Here is a 27128-nt window from a genome sequence, read left to right as displayed (position 1 = left end):
CTCCTTAGCCAAAATGCTTCTCACAAAGCAGGTTCATTAGCCAAGTAAAGATAGTTACTTGCTAAACTGTTTGAAAAAAATATTGTTTTTTTTTTTGGTAAAGGAGTGTCTGATCCCCCAGCCACCTGCCCTTTGCCCCCGTCCAGCCTTACCTCATCCAAGCCGCCCCCCCTCCCTTCACGTGACTGGGCTAAGACTTCACTAAGAGGAGCTTTTCTCATTAGTTGCAGCACATCTCTGGCTATCCGTCACTTTTGCCAACTGAACTGGCAAACCGCCGTTTAGCCGACAACACTGCAATATTTCCCCCCACAGATGAGAAAGCAGCTCGCTGGTCGGTTATTAAAAGTCACACGACGACACATTACAAAGAGACTGAAAACAATCAGAGTTCACGTTTCACTGGATTGAATGTGCTCATTCTCACGTTTGATCTTCCACACACACATTTTACGCCCCACTTCACACATTTCAGTCCGCTGTCATTTCCAACATAACAAACCTGCGGGACCGCATTCAACCATTTTGACCCACTTCTGTGGAATTCCACTTTGCTTTCTTCTATGGAACAACAGAGCCCTAGCATGTAGGCCTGCTGCATGTAGGCCTGCTGCATGTAGGCCTGCTGCATGTAGGCCTGCTGCATGTAGGCCTGCTGCACAAAACAACAGAGCCCTAGCATGTAGGCCTGCTGCTTGTAGGCCTGCTGCTTGTAGGCCTGCTGCATGTAGGCCTGCTGCATGTAGGCCTGCTGCACAAAACAACAGAGCACTAACATGTAGGCCTGCTGCACAAAACAACAGAGCACTAGCATGTAGGCCTGCTGCACAAAACAACAGAGCACTAACATGTAGGCCTGCTGCACAAAACAACAGAGCACTAGCATGTAGGCCTGCTGCACAAAACAACAGAGCACTAGCATGTAGGCCTGCTGCACAAAACAACAGAGCACTAGCATGTAGGCCTGCTGCACAAAACAACAGAGCACTAACATGTAGGCCTGCTGCACAAAACAACAGAGCACTAACATGTAGGCCTGCTGCACAAAACAACAGAGCACTAACATGTAGGCCTGCTGCACAAAACAACAGAGCACTAACATGTAGGCCTGCTGCATGTAGGCCTGCTGCACAAAACAACAGAGCACTAACATGTAGGCCTGCTGCATGTAGGCCTGCTGCACAAAACAACAGAGCACTAGCATGTAGGCCTGCTGCACAAAACAACAGAGCACTAGCATGTAGGCCTGCTGCACAAAACAACAGAGCACTAGCATGTAGGCCTGCTGCACAAAACAACAGAGCACTAACATGTAGGCCTGCTGCACAAAACAACAGAGCACTAACATGTAGGCCTGCTGCACAAAACAACAGAGCACTAGCATGTAGGCCTGCTGCACAAAACAACAGAGCACTAGCATGTAGGCCTGCTGCACAAAACAACAGAGCACTAGCATGTAGGCCTGCTGCACAAAACAACAGAGCACTAACATGTAGGCCTGCTGCACAAAACAACAGAGCACTAACATGTAGGCCTGCTGCACAAAACAACAGAGCACTAACATGTAGGCCTGCTGCACAAAACAACAGAGCACTAACATGTAGGCCTGCTGCATGTAGGCCTGCTGCACAAAACAACAGAGCACTAACATGTAGGCCTGCTGCATGTAGGCCTGCTGCACAAAACAACAGAGCACTAACATGTAGGCCTGCTGCATGTAGGCCTGCTGCACAAAACAACAGAGCACTAGCATGTAGGCCTGCTGCACAAAACAACAGAGCACTAACATGTAGGCCTGCTGCACAAAACAACAGAGCACTAGCATGTAGGCCTGCTGCACAAAACAACAGAGCACTAACATGTAGGCCTGCTGCACAAAACAACAGAGCACTAACATGTAGGCCTGCTGCATGTAGGCCTGCTGCACAAAACAACAGAGCACTAACATGTAGGCCTGCTGCATGTAGGCCTGCTGCACAAAACAACAGAGCACTAGCATGTAGGCCTGCTGCACAAAACAACAGAGCACTAGCATGTAGGCCTGCTGCACAAAACAACAGAGCACTAACATGTAGGCCTGCTGCACAAAACAACAGAGCACTAACATGTAGGCCTGCTGCATGTAGGCCTGCTGCACAAAACAACAGAGCACTAGCATGTAGGCCTGCTGCACAAAACAACAGAGCACTAACATGTAGGCCTGCTGCACAAAACAACAGAGCACTAGCATGTAGGCCTGCTGCACAAAACAACAGAGCACTAACATGTAGGCCTGCTGCACAAAACAACAGAGCACTAACATGTAGGCCTGCTGCATGTAGGCCTGCTGCACAAAACAACAGAGCACTAACATGTAGGCCTGCTGCATGTAGGCCTGCTGCACAAAACAACAGAGCACTAGCATGTAGGCCTGCTGCACAAAACAACAGAGCACTAGCATGTAGGCCTGCTGCACAAAACAACAGAGCACTAACATGTAGGCCTGCTGCACAAAACAACAGAGCACTAACATGTAGGCCTGCTGCACAAAACAACAGAGCACTAACATGTAGGCCTGCTGCACAAAACAACAGAGCACTAGCATGTAGGCCTGCTGCATGTAGGCCTGCTGCACAAAACAACAGAGCACTAGCATGTAGACCTGCTGCACAAAACAACAGAGCACTAGCATGTAGGCCTGCTGCATGTAGGCCTGCTGCATGTAGGCCTGCTGCACAAAACAACAGAGCACTAACATGTAGGCCTGCTGCACAAAACAACAGAGCACTAACATGTAGGCCTGCTGCACAAAACAACAGAGCACTAACATGTAGGCCTGCTGCACAAAACAACAGACCACTAACATGTAGGCCTGCTGCACAAAACAACAGAGCACTAACATGTAGGCCTGCTGCACAAAACAACAGAGCACTAACATGTAGGCCTGCTGCACAAAACAACAGAGCACTAGCATGTAGGCCTGCTGCACAAAACAACAGAGCACTAGCATGTAGACCTGCTGCACAAAACAACAGAGCACTAACATGTAGGCCTGCTGCACAAAACAACAGAGCACTAACATGTAGGCCTGCTGCACAAAACAACAGAGCACTAACATGTAGGCCTGCTGCACAAAACAACAGAGCACTAGCATGTAGACCTGCTGCACAAAACAACAGAGCACTAACATGTAGGCCTGCTGCACAAAACAACAGAGCACTAACATGTAGGCCTGCTGCATGTAGACCTGCTGCACAAAACAACAGAGCACTAACATGTAGGCCTGCTGCACAAAACAACAGAGCACTAACATGTAGGCCTGCTGCACAAAACAACAGAGCACTAACATGTAGGCCTGCTGCACAAAACAACAGAGCACTAACATGTAGGCCTGCTGCACAAAACAACAGAGCACTAGCATGTAGGCCTGCTGCACAAAACAACAGAGCACTAACATGTAGGCCTGCTGCACAAAACAACAGAGCACTAACATGTAGGCCTGCTGCACAAAACAACAGAGCACTAGCATGTAGGCCTGCTGCACAAAACAACAGAGCACTAACATGTAGGCCTGCTGCACAAAACAACAGAGCACTAGCATGTAGGCCTGCTGCATGTAGGCCTGCTGCACAAAACAACAGAGCACTAGCATGTAGACCTGCTGCACATTCACTTACAAACAACAGCATGGGGCCCGGACAGACATGAAGCACTCAGGCACAAAGAATTCACTACCAACTCGTTCATAAAGAGTTCACTACCAACTCGTTCATAAAGAGTTCACTACCAACTTAATTTAAAATCCAAACTGAAACCGCTATTCATTGGTCAGTGATGGAACTTCAACATGTATTCCTCATTCATAAAATAGTAAAATACACCAAAAAAAGATGTAACTTTTGCATTTTGAAGAAGTTGACTATACTAGTAGGGTGGAGACTCTGGAGATCTTAAACTCCCACCACTTATAGGCTCAGGCAGGAAGTGATGACATCACAATTGCTTGAGTGACATGGCATCACTGATTAGAGCTGTGAATCTTCACTGGCCTCACGATTCCATTATGATTCAGAGGGCTACGATTCCATTACGATTCAGAGGGCTACGATTCCATTATGATTCAGAGGGCTATGATTCCATTATGATTCAGAGGGCTATGATTCCATTATGATTCAGAGGGCTATGATTCCATTATGATTCAGAGGGCTATGATTCCATTATGATTCAGAAGGCTACGATTCCATTATGATTCAGAGGGCTACGATTCCATTATGATTCAGAAGGCTACGATTCCATTATGATTCAGAGGGCTATGATTCCATTATGATTCAGAGGGCTATGATTCCATTATGATTCAGAAGGCTACGATTCCATTATGATTCAGAGGGCTATGATTCCATTACGATTCAGAGGGCTACGATTCCATTATGATTCAGAAGGCTATGATTCCATTATGATTCAGAGGGCTATGATTCCATTATGATTCAGAGGGCTATGATTCCATTATGATTCAGAGGGCTATGATTCCATTATGATTCAGAGGGCTATGATTCCATTATGATTCAGAGGGCTACGATTCCATTATGATTCAGAGGGCTATGATTCCATTATGATTCAGAGGGCTATGATTCCATTATGATTCAGAGGGCTACGATTCCATTATGATTCAGAGGGCTACGATTCCATTATGATTCAGAGGGCTATGATTCCATTATGATTCAGAGGGCTATGATTCCATTATGATTCAGAGGGCTATGATTCCATTATGATTCAGAGGGCTATGATTCCATTATGATTCAGAAGGCTACGATTCCATTATGATTCAGAGGGCTACGATTCCATTATGATTCAGAGGGCTATGATTCCATTATGATTCAGAGGGCTATGATTCCATTATGATTCAGAAGGCTACGATTCCATTATGATTCAGAGGGCTATGATTCCATTATGATTCAGAAGGCTACGATTCCATTATGATTCAGAGGGCTACGATTCCATTATGATTCAGAAGGCTACGATTCCATTATGATTCAGAGGGCTATGATTCCATTATGATTCAGAGGGCTACGATTCCATTATGATTCAGAGGGCTACGATTCCATTATGATTCAGAGGGCTACGATTCCATTACGATTCAGAGGGCTACGATTCCATTATGATTCAGAGGGCTATGATTCCATTATGATTCAGAGGGCTATGATTCCATTATGATTCAGAAGGCTACGATTCCATTATGATTCAGAGGGCTACGATTCCATTACGATTCAGAGGGCTACGATTCCATTATGATTCAGAGGGCTATGATTCCATTATGATTCAGAGGGCTATGATTCCATTATGATTCAGAGGGCTATGATTCCATTATGATTCAGAGGGCTATGATTCCATTATGATTCAGAAGGCTACGATTCCATTATGATTCAGAGGGCTATGATTCCATTATGATTCAGAGGGCTATGATTCCATTATGATTCAGAGGGCTATGATTCCATTACGATTCAGAAGGCTACGATTCCATTATGATTCAGAGGGCTATGATTCCATTATGATTCAGAGGGCTATGATTCCATTATGATTCAGAGGGCTATGATTCCATTATGATTCAGAAGGCTACGATTCCATTATGATTCAGAGGGCTATGATTCCATTATGATTCAGAGGGCTACGATTCCATTATGATTCAGAGGGCTACGATTCCATTATGATTCAGAGGGCTACGATTCCATTATGATTCAGAGGGCTATGATTCCATTATGATTCAGAGGGCTATGATTCCATTATGATTCAGAGGGCTATGATTCCATTATGATTCAGAGGGCTATGATTCCATTATGATTCAGAGGGCTACGATTCCATTATGATTCAGAGGGCTACGATTCCATTATGATTCAGAGGGCTACGATTCCATTATGATTCAGAAGGCTACGATTCCATTATGATTCAGAGGGCTACGATTCCATTATGATTCAGAGGGCTATGATTCCATTATGATTCAGAGGGCTATGATTCCATTATGATTCAGAGGGCTATGATTCCATTATGATTCAGAAGGCTACGATTCCATTATGATTCAGAGGGCTATGATTCCATTATGATTCAGAAGGCTACGATTCCATTATGATTCAGAGGGCTATGATTCCATTATGATTCAGAGGGCTATGATTCCATTATGATTCAGAGGGCTATGATTCCATTATGATTCAGAAGGCTACGATTCCATTATGATTCAGAGGGCTATGATTCCATTATGATTCAGAGGGCTATGATTCCATTATGATTCAGAGGGCTATGATTCCATTACGATTCAGAAGGCTACGATTCCATTATGATTCAGAGGGCTATGATTCCATTATGATTCAGAGGGCTATGATTCCATTATGATTCAGAGGGCTATGATTCCATTATGATTCAGAAGGCTACGATTCCATTATGATTCAGAGGGCTATGATTCCATTATGATTCAGAGGGCTACGATTCCATTATGATTCAGAGGGCTACGATTCCATTATGATTCAGAGGGCTACGATTCCATTATGATTCAGAGGGCTATGATTCCATTATGATTCAGAGGGCTATGATTCCATTATGATTCAGAGGGCTATGATTCCATTATGATTCAGAGGGCTATGATTCCATTATGATTCAGAGGGCTACGATTCCATTATGATTCAGAGGGCTACGATTCCATTATGATTCAGAGGGCTACGATTCCATTATGATTCAGAAGGCTACGATTCCATTATGATTCAGAGGGCTACGATTCCATTATGATTCAGAAGGCTACGATTCCATTATGATTCAGAGGGCTATGATTCCATTATGATTCAGAGGGCTACGATTCCATTATGATTCAGAAGGCTACGATTCCATTATGATTCAGAGGGCTACGATTCCATTATGATTCAGAGGGCTACGATTCCATTATGATTCAGAAGGCTACGATTCCATTATGATTCAGAGGGCTACGATTCCATTATGATTCAGAAGGCTACGATTCCATTATGATTCAGAGGGCTACGATTCCATTATGATTCAGAGGGCTACGATTCCATTATGATTCAGAAGGCTACGATTCCATTATGATTCAGAGGGCTATGATTCCATTATGATTCAGAGGGCTACGATTCCATTATGATTCAGAGGGCTACGATTCCATTATGATTCAGAAGGCTACGATTCCATTATGATTCAGAGGGCTACGATTCCATTATGATTCAGAAGGCTACGATTCCATTATGATTCAGAGGGCTACGATTCCATTATGATTCAGAGGGCTACGATTCCATTATGATTCAGAAGGCTACGATTCCATTATGATTCAGAGGGCTACGATTCCATTATGATTCAGAGGGCTATGATTCCATTATGATTCAGAAGGCTACGATTCCATTATGATTCAGAGGGCTACGATTCCATTATGATTCAGAGGGCTATGATTCCATTATGATTCAGAAGGCTACGATTCCATTATGATTCAGAGGGCTACGATTCGATTCAATTATGATTATCGATGCATCTCGATGCATTTTAAATCGATGCATCACTTTTTTTCCCCAATACATGATTTATTTTTTCTCACTTTGCTTTTTCTCACCGTGTGGCTACTTTTAAAATAAAAGTGCATTTGGAATTGCATTAAAATAAACAAATGCATGTACTTCCATTATATTTTATTCGATTATTTAAAAAAAAATATATATATATTTTTTTTTAAATAATCGATTTTTGACATTTGCGAACCGATGCAGAATCGTTCTGTCCGCATCGCGATGCATCTTATAATCAATTATTTTTGACACCCCTATCACTGATGACATCACAATGCTTATTAGTTACATCACTGATGACATCACAATGCTTATTAGTTACATCACTGATGACATCACAATTGCTCAAGTGACATCACTGATGACATCACAATCGTGACATACACTGCCACTACACCACCCACACTTAAGCCAATTTTAAGATGAAAATTTACGGTTGAATTGAAAGTGAATTGACTCCCACCATGACACACTGACAAAACACACACACACACACACACACACACACACACACACACACACACACACACACACACACGTTGAAAGGGTCTCAGGATATTAACAACAGTAGCAGGTGGAAGGAACAGGATCTGTCTGTGGCAGCCACTGAGCAACAAAGCAAAAAGGAAACACCCTCACAACAGTCACTCAGTATCTACTCACCTCACCTCCACATCATCACTCACCTCTCACTCAAAGCTAACACTTCACCAGGCTCTGCATTGCTACTGACGCAAAGCTAACGACAGCCCGCCGCTGAAAATCGTACAATCTGATCACAGCCGAAACTGCAACTAGTGCGAGTTTTCTTATTGCATGTGTGCGTTTCCAATCACGGTTGGGCTCAACTGAATGAATCAGAGTTGATTCAAAATTCAGATCTAGACAAACTTTTGCCATGTGAAGATTTCCATATTGTCCAGAGGTCTGACAATGGAGACGTTTAAGAGCTTTACAGTGTGTGAGGGCCACACACACACACACACACACACACACACAGAGTGTGGAGTGGAAGTAATAGCTTCTGGCATGGCCTAGTCCAGGGATACTCAACTTGCTTTGCCCGGGGGCCACTTTTGTGAAATGATAGAAGGCCAGGGGCCAGTTAATAAACAAACAATATACATTTTTCTGTAGCGGATTGTAGGTTTTTGGGGTGTCAGCCGGAGTTTAGTCTGACAATGTTGTGCACACCGGACAGTTAGTTAGGTTAAGTTAGTTATACATAAGTGCCTGGGTAGTGAGCAGACGGCGGTATTTGACAATTTAGCTGGAGCTCAGTCAAACTTTATTTCACGTTTTTATTGTGAATTAGATTTTAATTCACAATGAAAACTAACGTGACATTTTTAGAGAATGGTTAGGGGGCCACTCTGCACCCTGTCTGTCACGGGCCTAGTCTTCAGGGGGCCACTCTGCACCCCGTCACGGGCCTAGTCTTTATGGGACCCAAACATCCAGACAAGAGGAAGCAGGAAGTCTGCAGGGGGCCTGGGGGAGGGGCCTGGGGGAGGGGGCGGGTCCATAGAGAAAATGTAAGGTTATACATAATATACATGTTTATGAATAGTATGAGTGAGATGAGTCACTTCATTGGGGAGCAGACCATTGCAACCCTACAGAAGCACTATATAACCTTATCCCCTAAACCCTACAGAAGCACTATATAACCCTATCTATCCCCTAACCCTACAGACGCACTATATAACCTTATCCCCTAAACCCTACAGAAGCACTATATAACCCTATCTATCCCCTAACCCTATTCTGTAGGGTCGCAGAGGTCTGCTCCCCATAAAGTCATCATCTCAGCCAGGATTATTAGAAATAAAACTACCCGACAGCATGAGGGTTAATAAATGAATTGTATTGAAAAGCTGACCCGGTTACCCATAGTGAAGAGCTTTGAAAATAAGACTGAAAGACTGTTTATAATGTTATCAACAGGTCTTTGTGAGGGGAGATGGGGATCTCTCCTGTGTGGATCCTGTGCAGCGCACCACAGTGGTGTCAGGTCACACACACTGTCAATGAATATCACTCTCAAAGTCTTACAAACAATACATGCGTGGGCTGATGAAGCCAGGAGACTTTGTATTCATCATCACCGTTCACTCAAATATATCTATTGACAAAATCACATTTCTCTCTCTCATCATGAGTGTTCAAATGTTGTGATTCAAAATGCACTGTGTACTAGGCAAACTCACACTGATCTTCAGGTTTTTCCACAACAACAACAACAGACAGGGCGGTTTATAGCATTTGGAAATGACAAGCCATACAACATATCTCACTATACTGCAACATCTACCAGCCACATCAAGTATGACTAAATCCACACTTGCAACGGCACAAGTCCTCCAGGATTTAAACAAGGTATCCGCTGGAGCAAACAAATCACAACTCACAACACTCCTAAAGGTGACCTAAAGATTAGTGGGCTTATGACTGGAACATTACTGGACTGAATCCCTGGACTGGCTGGGAACATCTACTGCTCCAGTGGAGCTTCTCAGCAGCAGGAGGCCGTGGTGTGAATCTGTGCAACAATAACAACCTGTAGTGGAGCCCAGAATGAGCACACATGGTCAGCAAGCATTTCATGAATAAAGGTTCAACTAGAAGTATGCATCTCAATGGCAGTGTTTCTCCAAATGTGCTCAAAGTATCACACGCAGAAAAGCACATGTACTACCATGTCTAGCTTGTACTGGTTTCAGTTGTTCATGGATCATCAAAGTGTACTCTAAGGATGCTCAACAAATGCTCAAACACTTTAAGCTGTCAAAACACAAAACATACACAATGAGAAACGCATATCCTAAAATTCCCAGGCTACGCAATGAGGAATCAAGAGGAGAGGAATCAAGAGGAGGGGGGGGGAAGAAAGGCAGAGAGCTCAAATGTGCAGGACTGCACGGCTTCACCCACCTGCTGCTGCTGACACTTTTCTTCAAGCCACTTCAGAAACAACATGCTGATTGAAACGACGATAGTCCATTGTCAAATTAAAGTCCAGCTCCCGAAGCTTCAGGACTCTGTGTCCCGCTGCAACAAGTCCATTCCAGGGCTCCAATTACCATGAGAATGGATGGGAACCCACCATGATTACACACACACAGACCAGACACCAGTGGACGACCACAATTGCAGACACTAAAACCCGGAGCTGGACTCTACTACTACTGCATCCTAATGTCTATTGTGAACTAGTGCATGCGATGTTAGGCTATGCTAGTCTGACTATTAGCATGATATTGAGATAAAACACCATTAGTGAGGATTGAGGAATCCATTTTCACATTTCAAACATACACTTCTGGAGGTACAGAAGTATGAAGATGATTCCCTGCCGTTTCACTAGTGGTGCATTTCTTCATCTTCTCATACTGTGTGTGTAGCTGATGGAAAAAACAAGCATTGCATTTTTTCAGTTGTTATGCTGCTGAAATCTCTGCATTTGACAGCAGTAACCTTAAGTCAGGACTGGAGGAGTGAAGGTCCAGTCCAGTCCAGTCCAGTCCAGTCCAGTCCAGTCCAGTCCAGTCTACGGTGTTCTCTGGTGAATCTGCTCCATGTTTCAGAATCTACTGACACCTGACTAGGCTACACCCCTGACAGGCTGAATTCTATCAACATCATGATCCCTCTCTTCTGTCTCTCTCTGCCATGCTCTTGCACCTTAGTAACTGGCAATATTTAAGGTATTGCTTTAGAGAATCTTCAAAATCATTCAAGTAAAGCTTAACACTATACTGTTTTATTATGATGAAACTTTTTGAAGGTCTCTTGATTTTTCCACACAATTAATTAAGTAACATGTCACTAAATGCCTGTTTTCTAATGAGCGTACTGCATTAATAGTTGTGCAAAGTCAAAAGTCTGCAGTCCACAGAGAAGGTCAGACACAATCAGTGCTGTGTGTGTTCTGCTGTGTGTCTGTGTGTCTGTGTGTGTTCTGCTCCAAAGTTCACAAGAATGCCCTGTCGCCTTGGCAACACCAATAGCGGGGGCCCTCATATCAAGCCAAGTTTTGGACTGTGTGTGTGTGTGTGTGTGTGTGTGTGTGTGTGTGTGTGTGTGTGTGTGTGTGTGTGTGTGTGTGTGTGTGTGTGTGTGTGTGTTCAGCCGGCACATAAAACTACTTGAGAATGGGTTCATACAGGCCCTGTGACTCTGGCAAAGGTCAAACTGCTATAACACTAGCAACAGTATTTACTTGACAACTTGCAAGCTGTGGCTTGCAATGAATATGTAAAAAATTGTGACGCTGAAACTTCACTACTGTGAGACGAGAAATAAATTGTGACATGTGAACACAGAGAGTAAAGCGTGTAACACTCTTATGGGTCCCTAAAGAAACACTTTCTAATTCACCAATCTGACTCCTCAAACTAAATGTCCCTACAGAAACAAACTAAGGAGTGCTCTAGTTTATAGTGTCTTTTTCAAATCGTCAAAATCAAGCACTGTGATCAAATCAAGTATGGTGCAAGATCAGCATTTTTCCAGTGGGGCTATATTGTGCACTTCCGTCTGGATTTGTCACACCAACTGTCGCACGCAAGTAAAAAGCTCCCTCTAAATACTGAGGAAGAGGAAGGGGAGCTTCCTCAGTAAAAAGCTCCCTCTAAATACTGAGGAAGAGGAAGGGGAGCTTCCTCAGTAAAAAGCTCCCTCTAAATACTGAGGAAGAGGAAGGGGAGCTTCCTCAGTGACATGCACTCCTGTTTATCCCTAAGGGTCAAAGGTCATAAGGTCACATTCCAGCTCCTGGCACAATCTCAAAGCAAACTGCTGTTGGGTGTTGCTGATCATCACAGCCCTACACGCTACAGCCAAACCACAAGTGGCTCATTGTAGAAGCAGGTACAGTACATTTGCTCGGCATCCGAGAGATCTACTGTAGCTTCGGCTGTTGTCAGTTGGATAAAGCTGTGATCTCATTGACAAGTTGAATACCTCAGATGATGCAACAAGGTGAGAGGTTAGAACACTAAACTGAGCAAGACTGTAAAGACTTGGCTGCTAATGGAAGCATCTCCACCTTGCTAGGAATGTCCTCTTCCTTCCAATCTCTATGATGTGAGAATGTCCGATGAGTTCAAGAGACCATCAGCTTTGCATATGTGCAGGGACAACCGCAAGAGGGGCCAAAGCCATTGAGGGCCCTATAGAACCAACCAACGCCACACTGTCTTCAAGTTGCTGGATGGAGACGCAGAGGACAATGGGTCTATTGGGTCTCACAGCTGCTTCAATGATGCACAACGGTGCAACAACCTAGTAGAAATCACCGAAATGTAGCCATGGAGACAAAGAAGGGACTTAATACTGCAGAGCTAAAGGAGGTGGAGTTATCAATAAGAGTGGATCTATTTCCATGATAATACTAGCACCTTGTCACTCTCAGGGAAACTGCCTTCAGCTTGCTGCTGTGGGAAAATGCTTGTTGTGAGGTAGAGTTGCCTTGAGCCTTTGAAGGACTGGATTAGCAACAGTATATTTCGCTAACTTTAGTGTAGCACAAGTACAGACAAATGTCCGCTTCAGGGGCTATACGGGTTTTTCCCCAGACTAAATCAAAGTGAACAGAATTCAGTTTTACTGTATTGCACAGTGTACACAGAAACATTATTTAGCTATTCTGTGCCACTATTACACTGTTTAACTCATTGAGTGCCAGCCACTTTTGGAGAACGGACGCTCCCAGTGCCAGAGTTTCAGAGCATTTTCAGTGATTTCTCGAGGCCCACAGAATATTGTGTGATATTACTATGTAAACACCGAACACGCACAAAGAACGATGAGACTCTATTGTATCAGCAGCAAAAAAAAGTTTATTGATATCATTTTCCGTTCTTTACTTATCAGCCGGAGAAGATAGGTCAAAAACAGAAAAAATTGGCGTTTCCATCTAGAAGCTGAGATATTGAGCCTTTTGTGAAATATAGCATTTCAAGCAAATCACTGACTCTGAAACTAATATTTTCTGACCTGAAACATCTGAACAGTAATTTCCTTCAATATAACAGCACCCCCACCCCCCCTCTACTGCAAACTCCTCCTCCGTGGGTGTGTCATGATGTTGCTGCTCGCTCTGAGTGCTGCTTGTGTCAGGCGAGTCTGCTGCCTGGATGGCGGCCGCTCGTCGGGGCAGTCTGGATCGGGCTCGCTCGTTTCTGGGGTTTCAGTTGTGAGCTGTGAAGCTGCGTCCGATTCTGGGCTTTCTGGGCTTTCTGCTGCCCTGCGTGCCCCACCCCCCTCCTACTCCTCCTTGGGAGTGTCTCTGGGGCTCTGCTGCGTTTGCTCTCGCTCTGCTTTTGCTCTGACTCTGCACTGAAAAGTGCGCTGCATCCCCCCGCTTTTTCACATCGTGTCGCCGGCTCCCAGCTGAGAATAATGTAACTTTTCAGAAAGACGCTGGTGTCGCCAACTAAATCATATGGAGGGGCTATTGCAGCGGAGACGGAGGGGCTGTGGCAGCAGATTGACTGCTGTTCACAGGCACAGCTAACGTTATGCTTCATGCATATCGATGCGATTTCCGTTTCCCCATTACTTCTTCTCTCTTTTCTCCTGGCCTTTCTCTAATCTGGAGAGCACTGTCGCCACCTAATGGGTCCCTAAAATAGCTTTTACACATTCAACAGCCACCATACTTTCACAGGAGATGGATCTGGCTTTGATGCACGTCCCACCGTCAAAAAACGCAATTGACGACTTTAGTCGTCTTTGGCACTCAATGAGTTAAAAGGCGTTTGGGAGCTAACATCGGCTCCTGATAAGTAACATCAAGTTTGTGAGTCAGCGAGCAATGACACCAGATGATCAGGCTTGCTTCTTCTGCCTTAGCTACAGTAGGTCCCTTTGACAAGCTGAGATTGTTTCACTTTCTCTATATTTACTATTTACTTTTTAAACCTTTTTACTGTCTGTCTATCTATATGCTATGTTATGTTGTCATGACTTGTCATATTTGTGTCTATGTTTTAAGCTCTTGCACCCCAATTCCAATGTAGTTTCGACTGCAAATGGTAAATAAACTGACTCTGAGACTTGGGAGGGATATGGATCTCTCTCTCTCTCTCTCTCTCTCTCTCTCTCTCTCTCTCTCTCTCTCTCTCTCTCTCTCTCTCTCTCTCTCTCTCTCTCTCTCTCTCTCTCTCTCTCTCTCTCTCTCTCTCTCTCTCTAACGACTGACAGAAGTAATTCAATGTTTTTTTATAGCCAGTGCATTAGCCATGGAAAGTCATCATCCAGTCTTATTGCAGACACAAAATGAATAAAGAAAGCAGTCGCGCCCATCCACAAACCTTCAAGGCAGGTGCTGAGTCAGAAGAAGAGATCAACCTTCAGAAAGAGAAGGTCCACACACACAGACATGATGAAGTCTGATGAAGAGGAGCATGAACTCAAAACGTCACATCCTTTGTCCAATAAACTGGTTTAATGGAGCCACAGTGTGCGGACCTTCTCTTCTTGAATACACAAAATGAAAAAATAACATTCAATTGGTCCATAAAATATAACTGGATATTACTAAGCAAGAACCAATTTCAAATAACAGATATAGAAACTGATACTGGGAATGATGAAATAGTCCCATGACTAAAACTGCAGTAAGTCTAGGGCAGATACTGCTCTTCCACTGCTTTCTCTATGCTTTAGGTCTGTGAACAAACTAGTCCTGACTGAGGGGAGTGTAAGTCTAGGGCAGATACTGCTCTTACACTGCTTTCTCTATGCTTTAGGTCTGTGAACAAACTAGTCCTGACTGAGGGGAGTGTGTAAATCCACATGGTCAAAGAGCAGATCAGTGTATCTGTAGTATGTCTTTTCCCACGCCTCTAGTCACCTGAGAAAGTACAGATAACATCAATCTGATTACTGCAGGTAGCAGTGGCACCATTTTTCAGCTGAATCTGAATTGAAAGGTGTAGTGTTTTGGAAATGAGTGTAGTGAATCTACCAGTATCCATCCTTCCTGTTTGTGACAAAAAAATAAATCAAATAAATCCATATTAAGCACCTCTAAGCTCCTTACCACAACATTAAGACCAGACGTGTTGCTTAACTCAACACTCAACAAATATCAAATTGAATGCTATCTAAGAGAGTTGACAACAATATTTCCACGTAGCTTCAACTATTTGCCCTAGTTGAGGTGTGCATGATTATCACACAATCAAAAAGCCTCAAAGATGAACATATCATTTTGAGGATATTATTCAGCTATTTTTTGCTCAGCTCTGGTTGCCAACGCAATTGTAAGAAAGGCTTTGGGATAAACCAATGAGTGAAGCATACAGGTGCATTTAAATGTGCGTGTGAGGTGTGACTGGAGGTGCCTTGTGCAGATGTCAACAATTCTGTCAGGGAGTTTCTGACCTACATTTGCCTGGCGACAGTGGGTTGAGTCCCCTGTTGTCAGACGACAGTGGGTTGAGGCCCCTGTTGTCAGACGACAGTGGGTTGAGTCCCCTGCTGGTATAAACGGTTTTATACCATGGTCTGGGTAAATACTCGATTCTGATTGGCTGCAGAGTGTCCATTAAAAAGTGATAATGTACAGTTGGTGAAGTCGTTCAGCCAAATGGTCTGTTCACCATTCATATCAATGCGCCATAGTTTCAACAGTGTTATCAAGAGAGCAGTTTGAGCTCTATACCCCCGTTAAGGGTTAATATGGCACTTTTGGAAGTTGAGAAAAAAAATTAGTCGGTCAAAGGAAGTATTTACACACACATTTCACAACGTAACATGTCACAACGTAACATGTCACAACGTAACATGTCACAATGTAACATGTCACAACGTAACATGTCACAACCTAACATGTCACAATGTAACATGTCACAACGTAACATGTCACAACGTAACATGTCACAACGTAACATGTCACAACGTAACAAGTCACAACGTAACATGTCACAACGTAACATGTCACAACGTAACAAGTCACAACGTAACAAGTCACAACGTAACATGTCACAACGTAACATGTCACAACGTAACATGTCACAACGTAACAAGTCACAACGTAACATGTCACAACGTAACATGTCACAACGTAACATGTCACAACGTAACATGTCACAACGTAACAAGTCACAACGTAACATGTCACAACGTAACAAGTCACAACGTAACATGTCACAACGTAACATGTCACAACGTAACATGTCACAACGTAACAAGTCACAACGTAACATGTCACAACGTAACATGTCACAACGTAACATGTCACAACGTAACATGTCACAACGTAACATGTCACAACGTAACATGTCACAACGTAACATGTCACAACGTAACATGTCACAACGTAACATGTCACAACGTAACAAGTCACAACGTAACATGTCACAACGTAACATGTCACAACGTAACATGTCACAACGTAACAAGTCACAACGTAACATGTCACACGGCTGCTCAAAAATGTGTCGTAAAGTTTCATGAGGCTGTGATGATCCTAGAGGTCAAAGTAGGTAATTTTTTTTACAGTGACGTCAAGTTTCGAAAAATGGTCTGTTACTTTGGGGACTAACATGATCACACATGAAGACAATTGGACTCATTGAATCCACAAGAGTCTCAGCTTTCCAGTCAACCAGTTGAAACACTGGCTAATAGATGCTTTAATAGGCTCTATACTGTATATACTACTAGAGAGAGAGGTCTAATGCTGGATTACAGAGAACAATAGCCCTTGTTGTCCAGGCTTTAGGCCTCTCTCAAAAACCCTTTACAGTCACTTCAATGTCACTGAATCACAGTGAAGACCCAATAAGCAGTGCAGCCCAGTGCTCTTTTATGTTTTTAGTCCGGCAATCAAATGCTTTGCTCGCTGCAGAATCCTGACCACGCTGAAACATCCTGACCACGCTGAAACACCCTGACCACGCTGAAACACCCTGACCACGCTGAAACACCCTGACCACGCTGAAACACCCTGACCACGCTGAAACATCCTGACCACGCTGAAACATCCTGACCACGCTGAAACATCCTGACCACGCTGAAACACCCTGACCACGCTGAAACATCCTGACCACGCTGAAACATCCTGACCACGCTGAAACACCCTGACCACGCTGAAACATCCTGACCACGCTGAAACACCCTGACCACGCTGAAACATCCTGACCACGCTGAAACACCCTGACCACGCTGAAACATCCTGACCACGCTGAAACACCCTGACCACGCTGAAACACCCTGACCACGCTGAAACATCCTGACCACGCTGAAACACCCTGACCACGCTGAAACACCCTGACCACGCTGAAACACCCTGACCACGCTGAAACACCCTGACCACGCTGAAACACCCTGACCACGCTGAAACACCCTGACCACGCTGAAACACCCTGACCACGCTGAAACACCCTGACCACGCTGAAACACCCTGACCACGCTGAAACACCCTGACCACGCTGAAACACCCTGACCACGCTGAAACACTTTAACAAGATTAACGGATGACAAGACGTGCAGAAGTAAGCGTGCCGTGCGTGTGTGTGTGTGTGTGTGTTTTTTTTTAAATGGCGTCATCCTTCAAGTAAGCCTCCCCATGCCTCCCTATATGCTAACACACATGCACACGCACACACGCACACACACACACACACACACACACACAGACACACACGCACGCGCACACACACAGACACACAGTTTCAGTCTAGTCTTGCAGTGAAGGAGTCAGCACAGTGCCGGCCGCTGCCTGGCACCAGACAGAGCCCCGCCATCCACTCACCATGCTGACGCTAGGGATTAATATGTCTTCCCAAATGGAAGTGTGTGTGTGTGTGTGTGTGTGTGTGTGTGTGTGTGTGTGTGTGTGTGTGTGTGTGTGTGTGTGTGTAGGTGGCTGGGGGAGGGGATGGGGGGCGCCACCTGCTTCTTCTCAGAATGACCTCAGCCGGAGGAGTGCTCTCTCTCACTTACCGGCCCTCATGAGGAACACGCACGCACACGCACACACTTTGTGGTGGGTTTTGATTGGTTACAGATTTATGCTTGTTTATCAGTTTACAAATTAACTCTAAACATCCCATTTACAGCCATTTTCACCTGGGAGTGCCCTATCCGGAGTATTGGACACTGCTGAATATTAACAGGTGACTCCTAGACTATCTACTACCTAGAACAGTGGTTCTCAAATGGGGGTCCGGGGACCCTCAGGGGTCCATGGTACTTTGCCAGGGGCTCCGCGATAAGTTTTCAGGGGGGGGGGGGACTTTTTGTGTGTGCAAAAGCTTCATAGTTCAATGAAAATATGTTATGCTTTAAATATAAAATGGTTCATGGATTACATTCTAATCTGACAAACCTATCAATTTAAATGTCAAGCATGTTACCGTGGAAACAATTAAGCTTAGCCCAAAATCACAAATCAGAAGGAGGGGGTCCCCGGTATATTTTCTATCTTATAAGGGGTCCTTGGCTGAAAAATATTTGAGAACCTCTGACCTAGAATATGACTCCTAGATTTTACAGTTAACAGTGCATTTGTGCTTTATCTTCCCTCTATTTTTAAAATGTCTCAACAATCACAGTCAAAACGTCAGTTAAAACGAGTAACAACAAGTTCTGAAGGAGTACGTCTTTGTGCATGAAGGGGTTCTAAGTATTTAGGTCTAAATGTGCATAGCGGTATTTGTATGTAAAAACTTATATGAGAAAGTCTCAGCTCAGAAAATGCAGCTCATTCAGTCGTCATGAATGTTACTACTTGTTCTTAAACTTAATATCAGCTCAAATGACAAACTGAAATGCCACTTTGTTTCAAATGGCAGATTCTGTTATACATGTATCAGGGATACAGTTGAAAACTGTAACGACCTTTCAGTCATGTGCAACAACTGAAAAGACAAGTTCTGGTTGACACAGCAGCAGCTATGCAGAGTATGGAAGAAAACAGAAAGGGACAGGGAGAGAGAGAGACAACAAAAACCAAGAACCCACAGAACCGGTTCTGCGGGTTCCTTTGCCTACAACACATACCTCAGTTCACCTTCCTGTGAGAATAGGTGATACTGACTCACTCACTCACACACACACACACACACACACACACACACACACACACACACACACACACACACACACAGGTTGTGTCTGACACACACACACACACACACACACACACACAGACACACACAGACACACACACACACACACACACGCACACACAGGTTGTGTCTGACACACACATTCCTAGGGAGTGCCTGGCTACTCAGCACTTTGGTTGGAAGCACCACGGGGGCTTCTGAAGGTCACCAACAATATGGATCTCCTTCTTTGATCCAGTGGGCTTATAGGATTGACATGAACACTTTCAAACTATGACCTTAAGTGTGTCCACTTTGGACAAGACCTGCTTAGTAAGGTGGACTTGCACCTGAGCCTGTCATCTTATCACTGATGCATTGTGGGCTGCTATGAACCCTACAAGAAAACAGACTCCTTATTGATGACATAAAAACACAGCCCTCTGGCATCTGCAACACAGCAGATACACTACCTGTTCCCACATGACACTACTTTACCTTGCTTTGGCTTCCTGTCTGTGGCAAACTGCGACCTTCTCAGAGAGCTTGGTGCCGTCTTCCTGTAGAAACTGTTGCGGTCCAGTGAGCCCACGTAGACGGGCTTGCGACCGCGTCTCGGACCTGCGCTCCCGGAACACGACTCGTATCCCCTTTCCTGGTCTTCATTGTGTCTGTATCTAACGGGGTCCTCGTAAGAGAGCCTCTCCCGGAGCACCAGCTTCTGATTCTGCTCCTCGACCCACTCCTCACAGTGTTTCTTGCGAGCTGTGGTGGAATCGATGGATGTCGAGCGGAAGTCCCGATATCCGTCTCGGGGCTCCTGCTGGAAGCGACCCCCTTCTCTGCCTTCATAGTGGTCAGCCTCCGTGCGTTTGTGGCAGTCTTCGTCGTCATGGTGGTAGTGGTCTACGGCCCTCCGTTCATAATGCTCCTTTGCTTTGCAGTCATCCCTCCTTTTCTGGTGGTAATGCTCATCTTTCTCATCATCATAGGCGTCCCTATATCTGTAATAGTGGTCCTTTTCCTTGTAGCTGCCGTGCTCGTGCGGTCCACAGTCACGTTGGTCCCTTCGTTTATGGCTGTAAGTTTCCTCGCTCCTTCGATCGTAGGCTGCATCCCGGTCTTTAGGGATGTTTTCTCTGCGGTCATATCGGTCCTCTACGCGCTGGTCAAAATGATGGTCCTTGGGTCTTCGCTCATCATAGTAGTGGTCCTCCTCTCTACGCTGGTAGCGGTCTTTGTCTCGACAGTCATTCCTCTCTTTACGTTCATAATAGTCCCTATCGTTGCGGTCGTAGTAGTGGTGGTCTCTGTCCCTCTGTTCATAGCAGTCCTCTCTGCGAGCATAGTGGTCTTTAGGATCGTAGTAGTCTTCATGCCGGCTGTTGCAGTTGTCATGTTCTCTGAGATCCTTGTGGTCATAGTGCTCGTTGTATTTCTGGCCATAATGATCTCCGTGGTTGTATTTGTCCTTAGGATCATACTCTTCCAAGTCTCTGTGGCCCTTATGACCATAACGTTCAGAATCATTGTCCCTTTCCCTAACCCAACAGTCCCCCTCTAATTGGTCATACCTTTCTTGACCTCTGGGGTCATCGCTGTCCTTTTCTTGTGGCACTCTACTGTACTCTTGGTGGCTGCTGTAGTCCTCTGGTCCCTGGTAGAAACAATGTTTGCCTTTCCATTCAGATCTCCTCAGCTCCAGGTGACCATCCTCGGAACCCGGGTGGAAATAGATGTTCCTGGTGTCTTGTTGGTGGCAGACATTGCCCTGTATAATTTGGGCTTGGTTCTGCCATTGCACTGGCCATGGAGGTGGCACGTGCATTGGAGGCGGCACCGGCCCACCTACAGCCACCATTGGCCCACTCTGAACAGGCATCAGACCTCCATGTGCTGGCATAGGGCAGCCTGGAGGAGGACCTGGGTCACCAGGACCTGGCACCATCACTGCTCCGTGTGGTTGCCCTGCAACTACTCTGTACCCAGGATATCCAACCTGTTGCTGCTGCTGCTGCTGCTGCTGCTGCTGCTGGAGCTGGAGCTGGAGCTGGAGCTGACGTAGTTGCTGTATCCGTTGCAGACGAGCCGTCCTCTCCATCTCCTTGGCCCAGCCGGCATCCCCCAGCTCCTCCACGCTCTGTCCTCTCCTGATCGGGGCACCGGGGCCGTAGTTCCAATCCACTGCACCAATCATAGCTGGATTCCCAAGAGCCACCTGGCCCTTCATGGTTCTATGTGTAGATCTGATTTAGCGCGGCTTCATATCCCCGTCTTCACAGTCTTGCATTCCATAACACCTGTCAGGCATTGTCTCTGTAACTCTCCCACTTGTTTGCTCTGTTCTCCTCTCACCGCTGCCTGAACGGGACTGCCTGACCCAAGCTACTCCCAGCCCTCTGTGTAACTAAATCACACCCTCCCCGCAGCCCAGCCAGCCCAGCCAATCATGGAAGGAGAGAGAGGGGGAGGGGGGGGGGTTATTGAAGGAGGAGCCTCCTTGGGTTAATGATTCAGTAGAGTCACATGAGTGGAGGAGATTAGCCAGACGGCCCCTCCCAGCGTTTCAATTGGCTCGTAGCTCCTCTGTTTGCAGGAAAACAGTCTGTCTGGAGATGTTCTTTGACAGAGGAAGGAGACTAACTTCAGTCTGCTGACAGAGGAAGGAGACTAACTTCACAGTCTGCTAACAGAGGGAGGAGACTAACTTCACAGTCTGCTGACAGAGGAAGGAGACTAACTTCACAGTCTGCGTTTGAGGTGAACGCCACTTGGCACCAACTAGTTTCCATTTCCATGCAACAATCCTCCATCCTTCCCCTGTATCCTGTTTTGCTCCCTTTTTGTCCTTTCCAGAGGGCACAACTGCCATGTTTAACTGTTCATTTGATCGGCCGAAGTAACTGATGCATCGCAGTCACTTCATCCTCTTTATGTTTCAAAAGCGTTTCAAATGTTCACAATACTTTTTGTTCACTGATCATTGGACAAGAGGACATGGTCATTTGTGGGTTAACCGGAACCGAGAACGAAAGTAGGCTAAGCCTGGCAATTTGACATGTCAGGGTGGAGCGATGCATCTACACATGAAGACAGACACGTGATTTTGTTGGGAAACAAGAGGAGAGGAGAGGAGCAAGTGAGAGGGAAAGATAGATATGTGTAAAAAATAATAAATAATAGACAAGTCAATATTTAGAGGGAGAGGGCCAATGAGAAAGAGTGGGGAGAGAGACAGTTTTGGGAACGCACAGCCTGATTGGTCAGTGCAGACAGAGACACACAGCCTGATTGGTCAGTGCAGACAGAGTAGCTGCTCTGATTGGTCAGTGCAGACAGAGTAGCTGCTGGTGCGTACAATGAGCTATTGTTGAGGGCCGTCCCCACTCTGCGGAGACACACCATCGTTTAGTGTGAGAAAAAACTCTGGCCTATTCATAAAGCTGGAGTATAATATATCCCTCCCCCTTCACTCTCCATGAAAGAGACAAGCACTAAGGGACAGGTTTAAAGGGCCCACACACACACACACACACAGGCACACACACACACAGGCACACACAGGTGTCAATTACTTTCAATTCAGTAAGGTTCAAATGTAATTAGAAACTGACATTGGTTGTTCCCTTATGACAGAGATTTCCTTCTCACTGATTTTATAAAGCCCTCTGAATGGTGAAGGTTTTTCAATATTTTAATTCTGAGGAAAATCCATCTCCTTGATTGACACAGACACAGACACAGACACAGACACACACACACACACACACACACACACACACACACACACACACACACACACACACACACACACACACACACACACACACACACACACACACACACAGGGGGGGGATTTAAAAGTATAAAAGAACAGATGATTGAGATGAAGATAGCAACTATGAAGCACTTTACTTTGTGTTATCCATTATTATTGCAATGCAATCCATCAAGGTCAAACAATCAATCTGACACACGCAAAGATACTGGTGTGAAAAAGCATTTAGATTCTAAGCACACACTACAAATAACACAGTCTCACTAAGTGATTTTTTTATCTTGCATTCAGTCTTAATCTTGTTTTCTACAAAGAACTGAAAAAAAGTGCCAGTAGTCTTACTAGTTGTCTACATTTACATAAAATGACATCAAATGAAATAAGGTTGATTTGTTTCAAGATGTTACATCTTGAAAAGAAAAAAAACTAAATAAATGAGTGAAACAGCTTTGTAAAAAGATAAATGTTCCACTGGTTTCTGTTTTTTTTTTTTGCATACACAGGCCAAAACTCACACATACTGTATTTCACAATGTAAGTCTGAGCAGCATAGAAATCTTCCAATCATCCACACAATTGTTCCCTACTTTATGTCATTTTGTTTAATTCTGGGTGCAGTAGGACATCTCAGCTTTCAGTAGCAGGACATGACCGAAACTGTGTGTCCCTGCGTGTGAGTGTGTCAACTGTAGGAATGTCAAATACAAACATTCCTCTCTGTATCCGCTGTGTTAGGTAACGTCCATGAGAGCTGTACCATGTCCAGCAAAGGGCTCGTATTGCTGGACACTGTCTGGTTTGCTGGGCTGACAGAGAAATCTGAACCTGAAACAGAAACAGATCCAGGAAAAGTACGAACTAGAACAGGCTCCTATTAACCATGTTAGGCTCATACGCACGTGTGTGTGTGTGTGTGTGTGTGTGTGTGTCCACTCTACCAGACTTATGGTAATTCACTCACATCAGTATGGCTCCTCCCACTCTACCAGACTTGATTCACTCACATCAGTATGGCTCCTCCCACTCTACCAGACTTGATTCACTCACATCAGTATGGCTCCTCCCACTCTACCAGACTTGATTCACTCACATCAGTATGGCTCCTCCCACTCTACCAGACTTGATTCACTCACATCAGTATGGCTCCTCCCACTCTACCAGACTTAATTCACTCACATCAGTATGGCTCCTCCCACTCTACCAGACTTGATTCACTCACATCAGTATGGCTCCTCCCACTCTACCAGACTTGATTCACTCACATCAGTATGGCTCCTCCCACTCTACCAGACTTGATTCACTCACATCAGTATGGCTCCTCCCACTCTACCAGACTTAATTCACTCACATCAGTATGGCTCCTCCCACTCTACCAGACTTAATTCACTCACATCAGTATGGCTCCTCCCACTCTACCAGACTTGATTCACTCACATCAGTATGGCTCCTCCCACTCTACCAGACTTGATTCACTCACATCAGTATGGCTCCTCCCACTCTACCAGACTTGATTCACTCACATCAGTATGGCTCCTCCCACTCTACCAGACTTAATTCACTCACATCAGTATGGCTCCTCCCACTCTACCAGACTTAATTCACTCACATCAGTATGGCTCCTCCCACTCTACCAGACTTGATTCACTCACATCAGTATGGCTCCTCCCACTCTACCAGACTTGATTCACTCACATCAGTATGGCTCCTCCCACTCTACCAGACTTGATTCACTCACATCAGTATGGCTCCTCCCACTCTACCAGACTTGATTCACTCACATCAGTATGGCTCCTCCCACTCTACCAGACTTGATTCACTCACATCAGTATGGCTCCTCCCACTCTACCAGACTTGATTCACTCACATCAGTATGGCTCCTCCCACTCTACCAGACTTGATTCACTCACATCAGTGTTATCTGTCATTTTTCTGACACTCTTTTCACAGAATCTGTGATGTCACCATCCTGAAAGTGTTGAGAGGAGAAGAACCGAGGGGAAAAGAAGGGCTGAACTCAGCTGAAAGACAAATGTCAAAATGTTTCTACTGTCCAATAAAGCACACACAAAAAAAAATGCAACAACAATGCAGCAGCAGCAGGCAGAGAGCTCGCTGCTGAAGTTACTCCCTGCCTTGGAACAATAAGCAGCCATTGTCTTTCAAACTTCACACTCTCAGGAACACACCCTGCTAAAGAGGAAAAATACTCCCTCCTGTGTGTGTGTGTGTGTGTGTGTGTGTGTGTGTGTGTGTGTGTGTGTGTGTGTGTGTGTGTGTGTGTGTGTGCGTGCGTGCGTGTGTGTGTGTGTGTGTAACTGCATACCAGCAGCAGTAGGATGACCAACAATTTTTTGAAACAACCCCAGCAAATGTGTTTGAAATGTACATACCTGTGAGTTAAGCACTAATAAAGAAACAAGGCCAGGTCGAAACCTGGCATACGGCCGGTGCATGTGATCGTCACCCATATACTATACCCATACACATTTTAACAATCAACAGAACACATATAAGCCGTCATCTGATTTTCCACCTTTTTTCCCTGTTTCTGTTTAGGGATGCAGGATAAAGATTTTTTTTTTAAATAAATGCTGCAGCTGCACACTTACTGTTTAAACTTGAATTATAATTGTAGTTTTTCTTTGTTCTTTGATGTGAATTTATGGCTTTTTGGCACCTATATGTAACCTTTTAAGGTTGAGATAATTGTATTATCATTATATGGTCCAAATATTTCAATAAAACACTTGAAATATTCTTGCTTGGGTGGTATCATTCTACTTGAAATGATGGTAAAATGTATTATTTTTAGTAAAATAACATGTCATGTGTGCAATGCAATATTTGTAATGGAATCATTATGGGCCACGGCTAATAGCCGAACTTAGCCATAGTTCCATAATGAATCCATTTGCATTGCACACGTGCTACACTATGCTAGCTAACGCTGTGCCAGGTATTAGCCGTGTCCCATAAAGATTCCATTACAAAACACGTTAACGTTAACGTTAGCCAAACGTTTTTTGGTTACACAATGCATTGCCAGCTAATGTGACAGGATAAGGTCCGTTTGATATGTTGTTAAACGTGTTATTTTACACCGTTTGAAAGAATGAACCCACCTTGAATTCTTTGAACAGGTCTGCCATACAAAGTTGAATGTAGGCTAAGTAAGTAGCAGAAGCACTATTGTTTTTGTTTTAAATACTTGAGGGCTACATGCCACTGGTGTTGCACTGTCTGCACTCACTGCCATACAGAGTTGAATGTAAGAAGTAAGCAGAAGCACATTGTTTTGTTTTAAAGTTGAAGGCTACATGCCATTTGTTCATTGGAAATGGTTTCATACTTTAATAAAGGAGCTCTCACCGCTGTTTACATGCTTTTCTGATCGGCTAACACGTTAGTTATAGCCTACTTAGCTCAGCTGTTAGCTACCGTAAATTCCGGACCATAAGCCGCACCTTTTTTCCCGTTTTTTGGCCTTTTTTGGCCCCTGCGGCTTATATAACGGTGCGGCTTATCTATGGATTTAAAAAAAAAAAAAAAAAAAAAAAAAAAAAAATCTCTCTTTTTTAGCACTCTTTCTAACTATAAATCCACTTCTGTTTTAATTTCCTCTCTTGCCCTCTTTTCACCACACTGTATGACACTGTATGACACTGTGTGCACTGTAAAAAACAACACAGGTGGTGTTGTGTTATTTTGTTGAAATGTTAATAAATGGGAGCTTCCTCAAACAGCCATCTCTTTCCCGAC

The 27128-nt window shown here is 44.6% G+C and overlaps 1 protein-coding gene across 3 annotated transcripts in view; it reads right to left on the bottom strand.

The window, feature by feature from the left end:
- Positions 1 to 27128, bottom strand: part of dnmbp (dynamin binding protein) — a 106757-nt gene that overhangs the window by 17991 nt on the left and 61638 nt on the right. For 2 of the 3 annotated variants that reach the window (XM_083634606.1, XM_083634607.1), the window contains exon 1: positions 20090 to 21947. The exons of the other annotated variant lie outside the window; for it this stretch is intronic. In XM_083634606.1, the coding sequence (XP_083490732.1) occupies positions 20090 to 21821 (1732 nt within the window). In that variant the 5' untranslated portion in view covers positions 21822 to 21947. Of the gene's footprint in view, positions 1 to 20089; positions 21948 to 27128 lie in introns of those variants that run through there. 3 annotated transcript variants of the gene reach the window in all.

This window comes from Poromitra crassiceps, assembly GCF_964638095.1.
Source record: "Poromitra crassiceps genome assembly, chromosome: 4".
In the NCBI taxonomy this organism is placed as follows: Eukaryota; Metazoa; Chordata; class Actinopteri; order Beryciformes; family Melamphaidae; genus Poromitra; species Poromitra crassiceps.
This window is presented reverse-complemented; position numbering and strand designations above follow the sequence as displayed.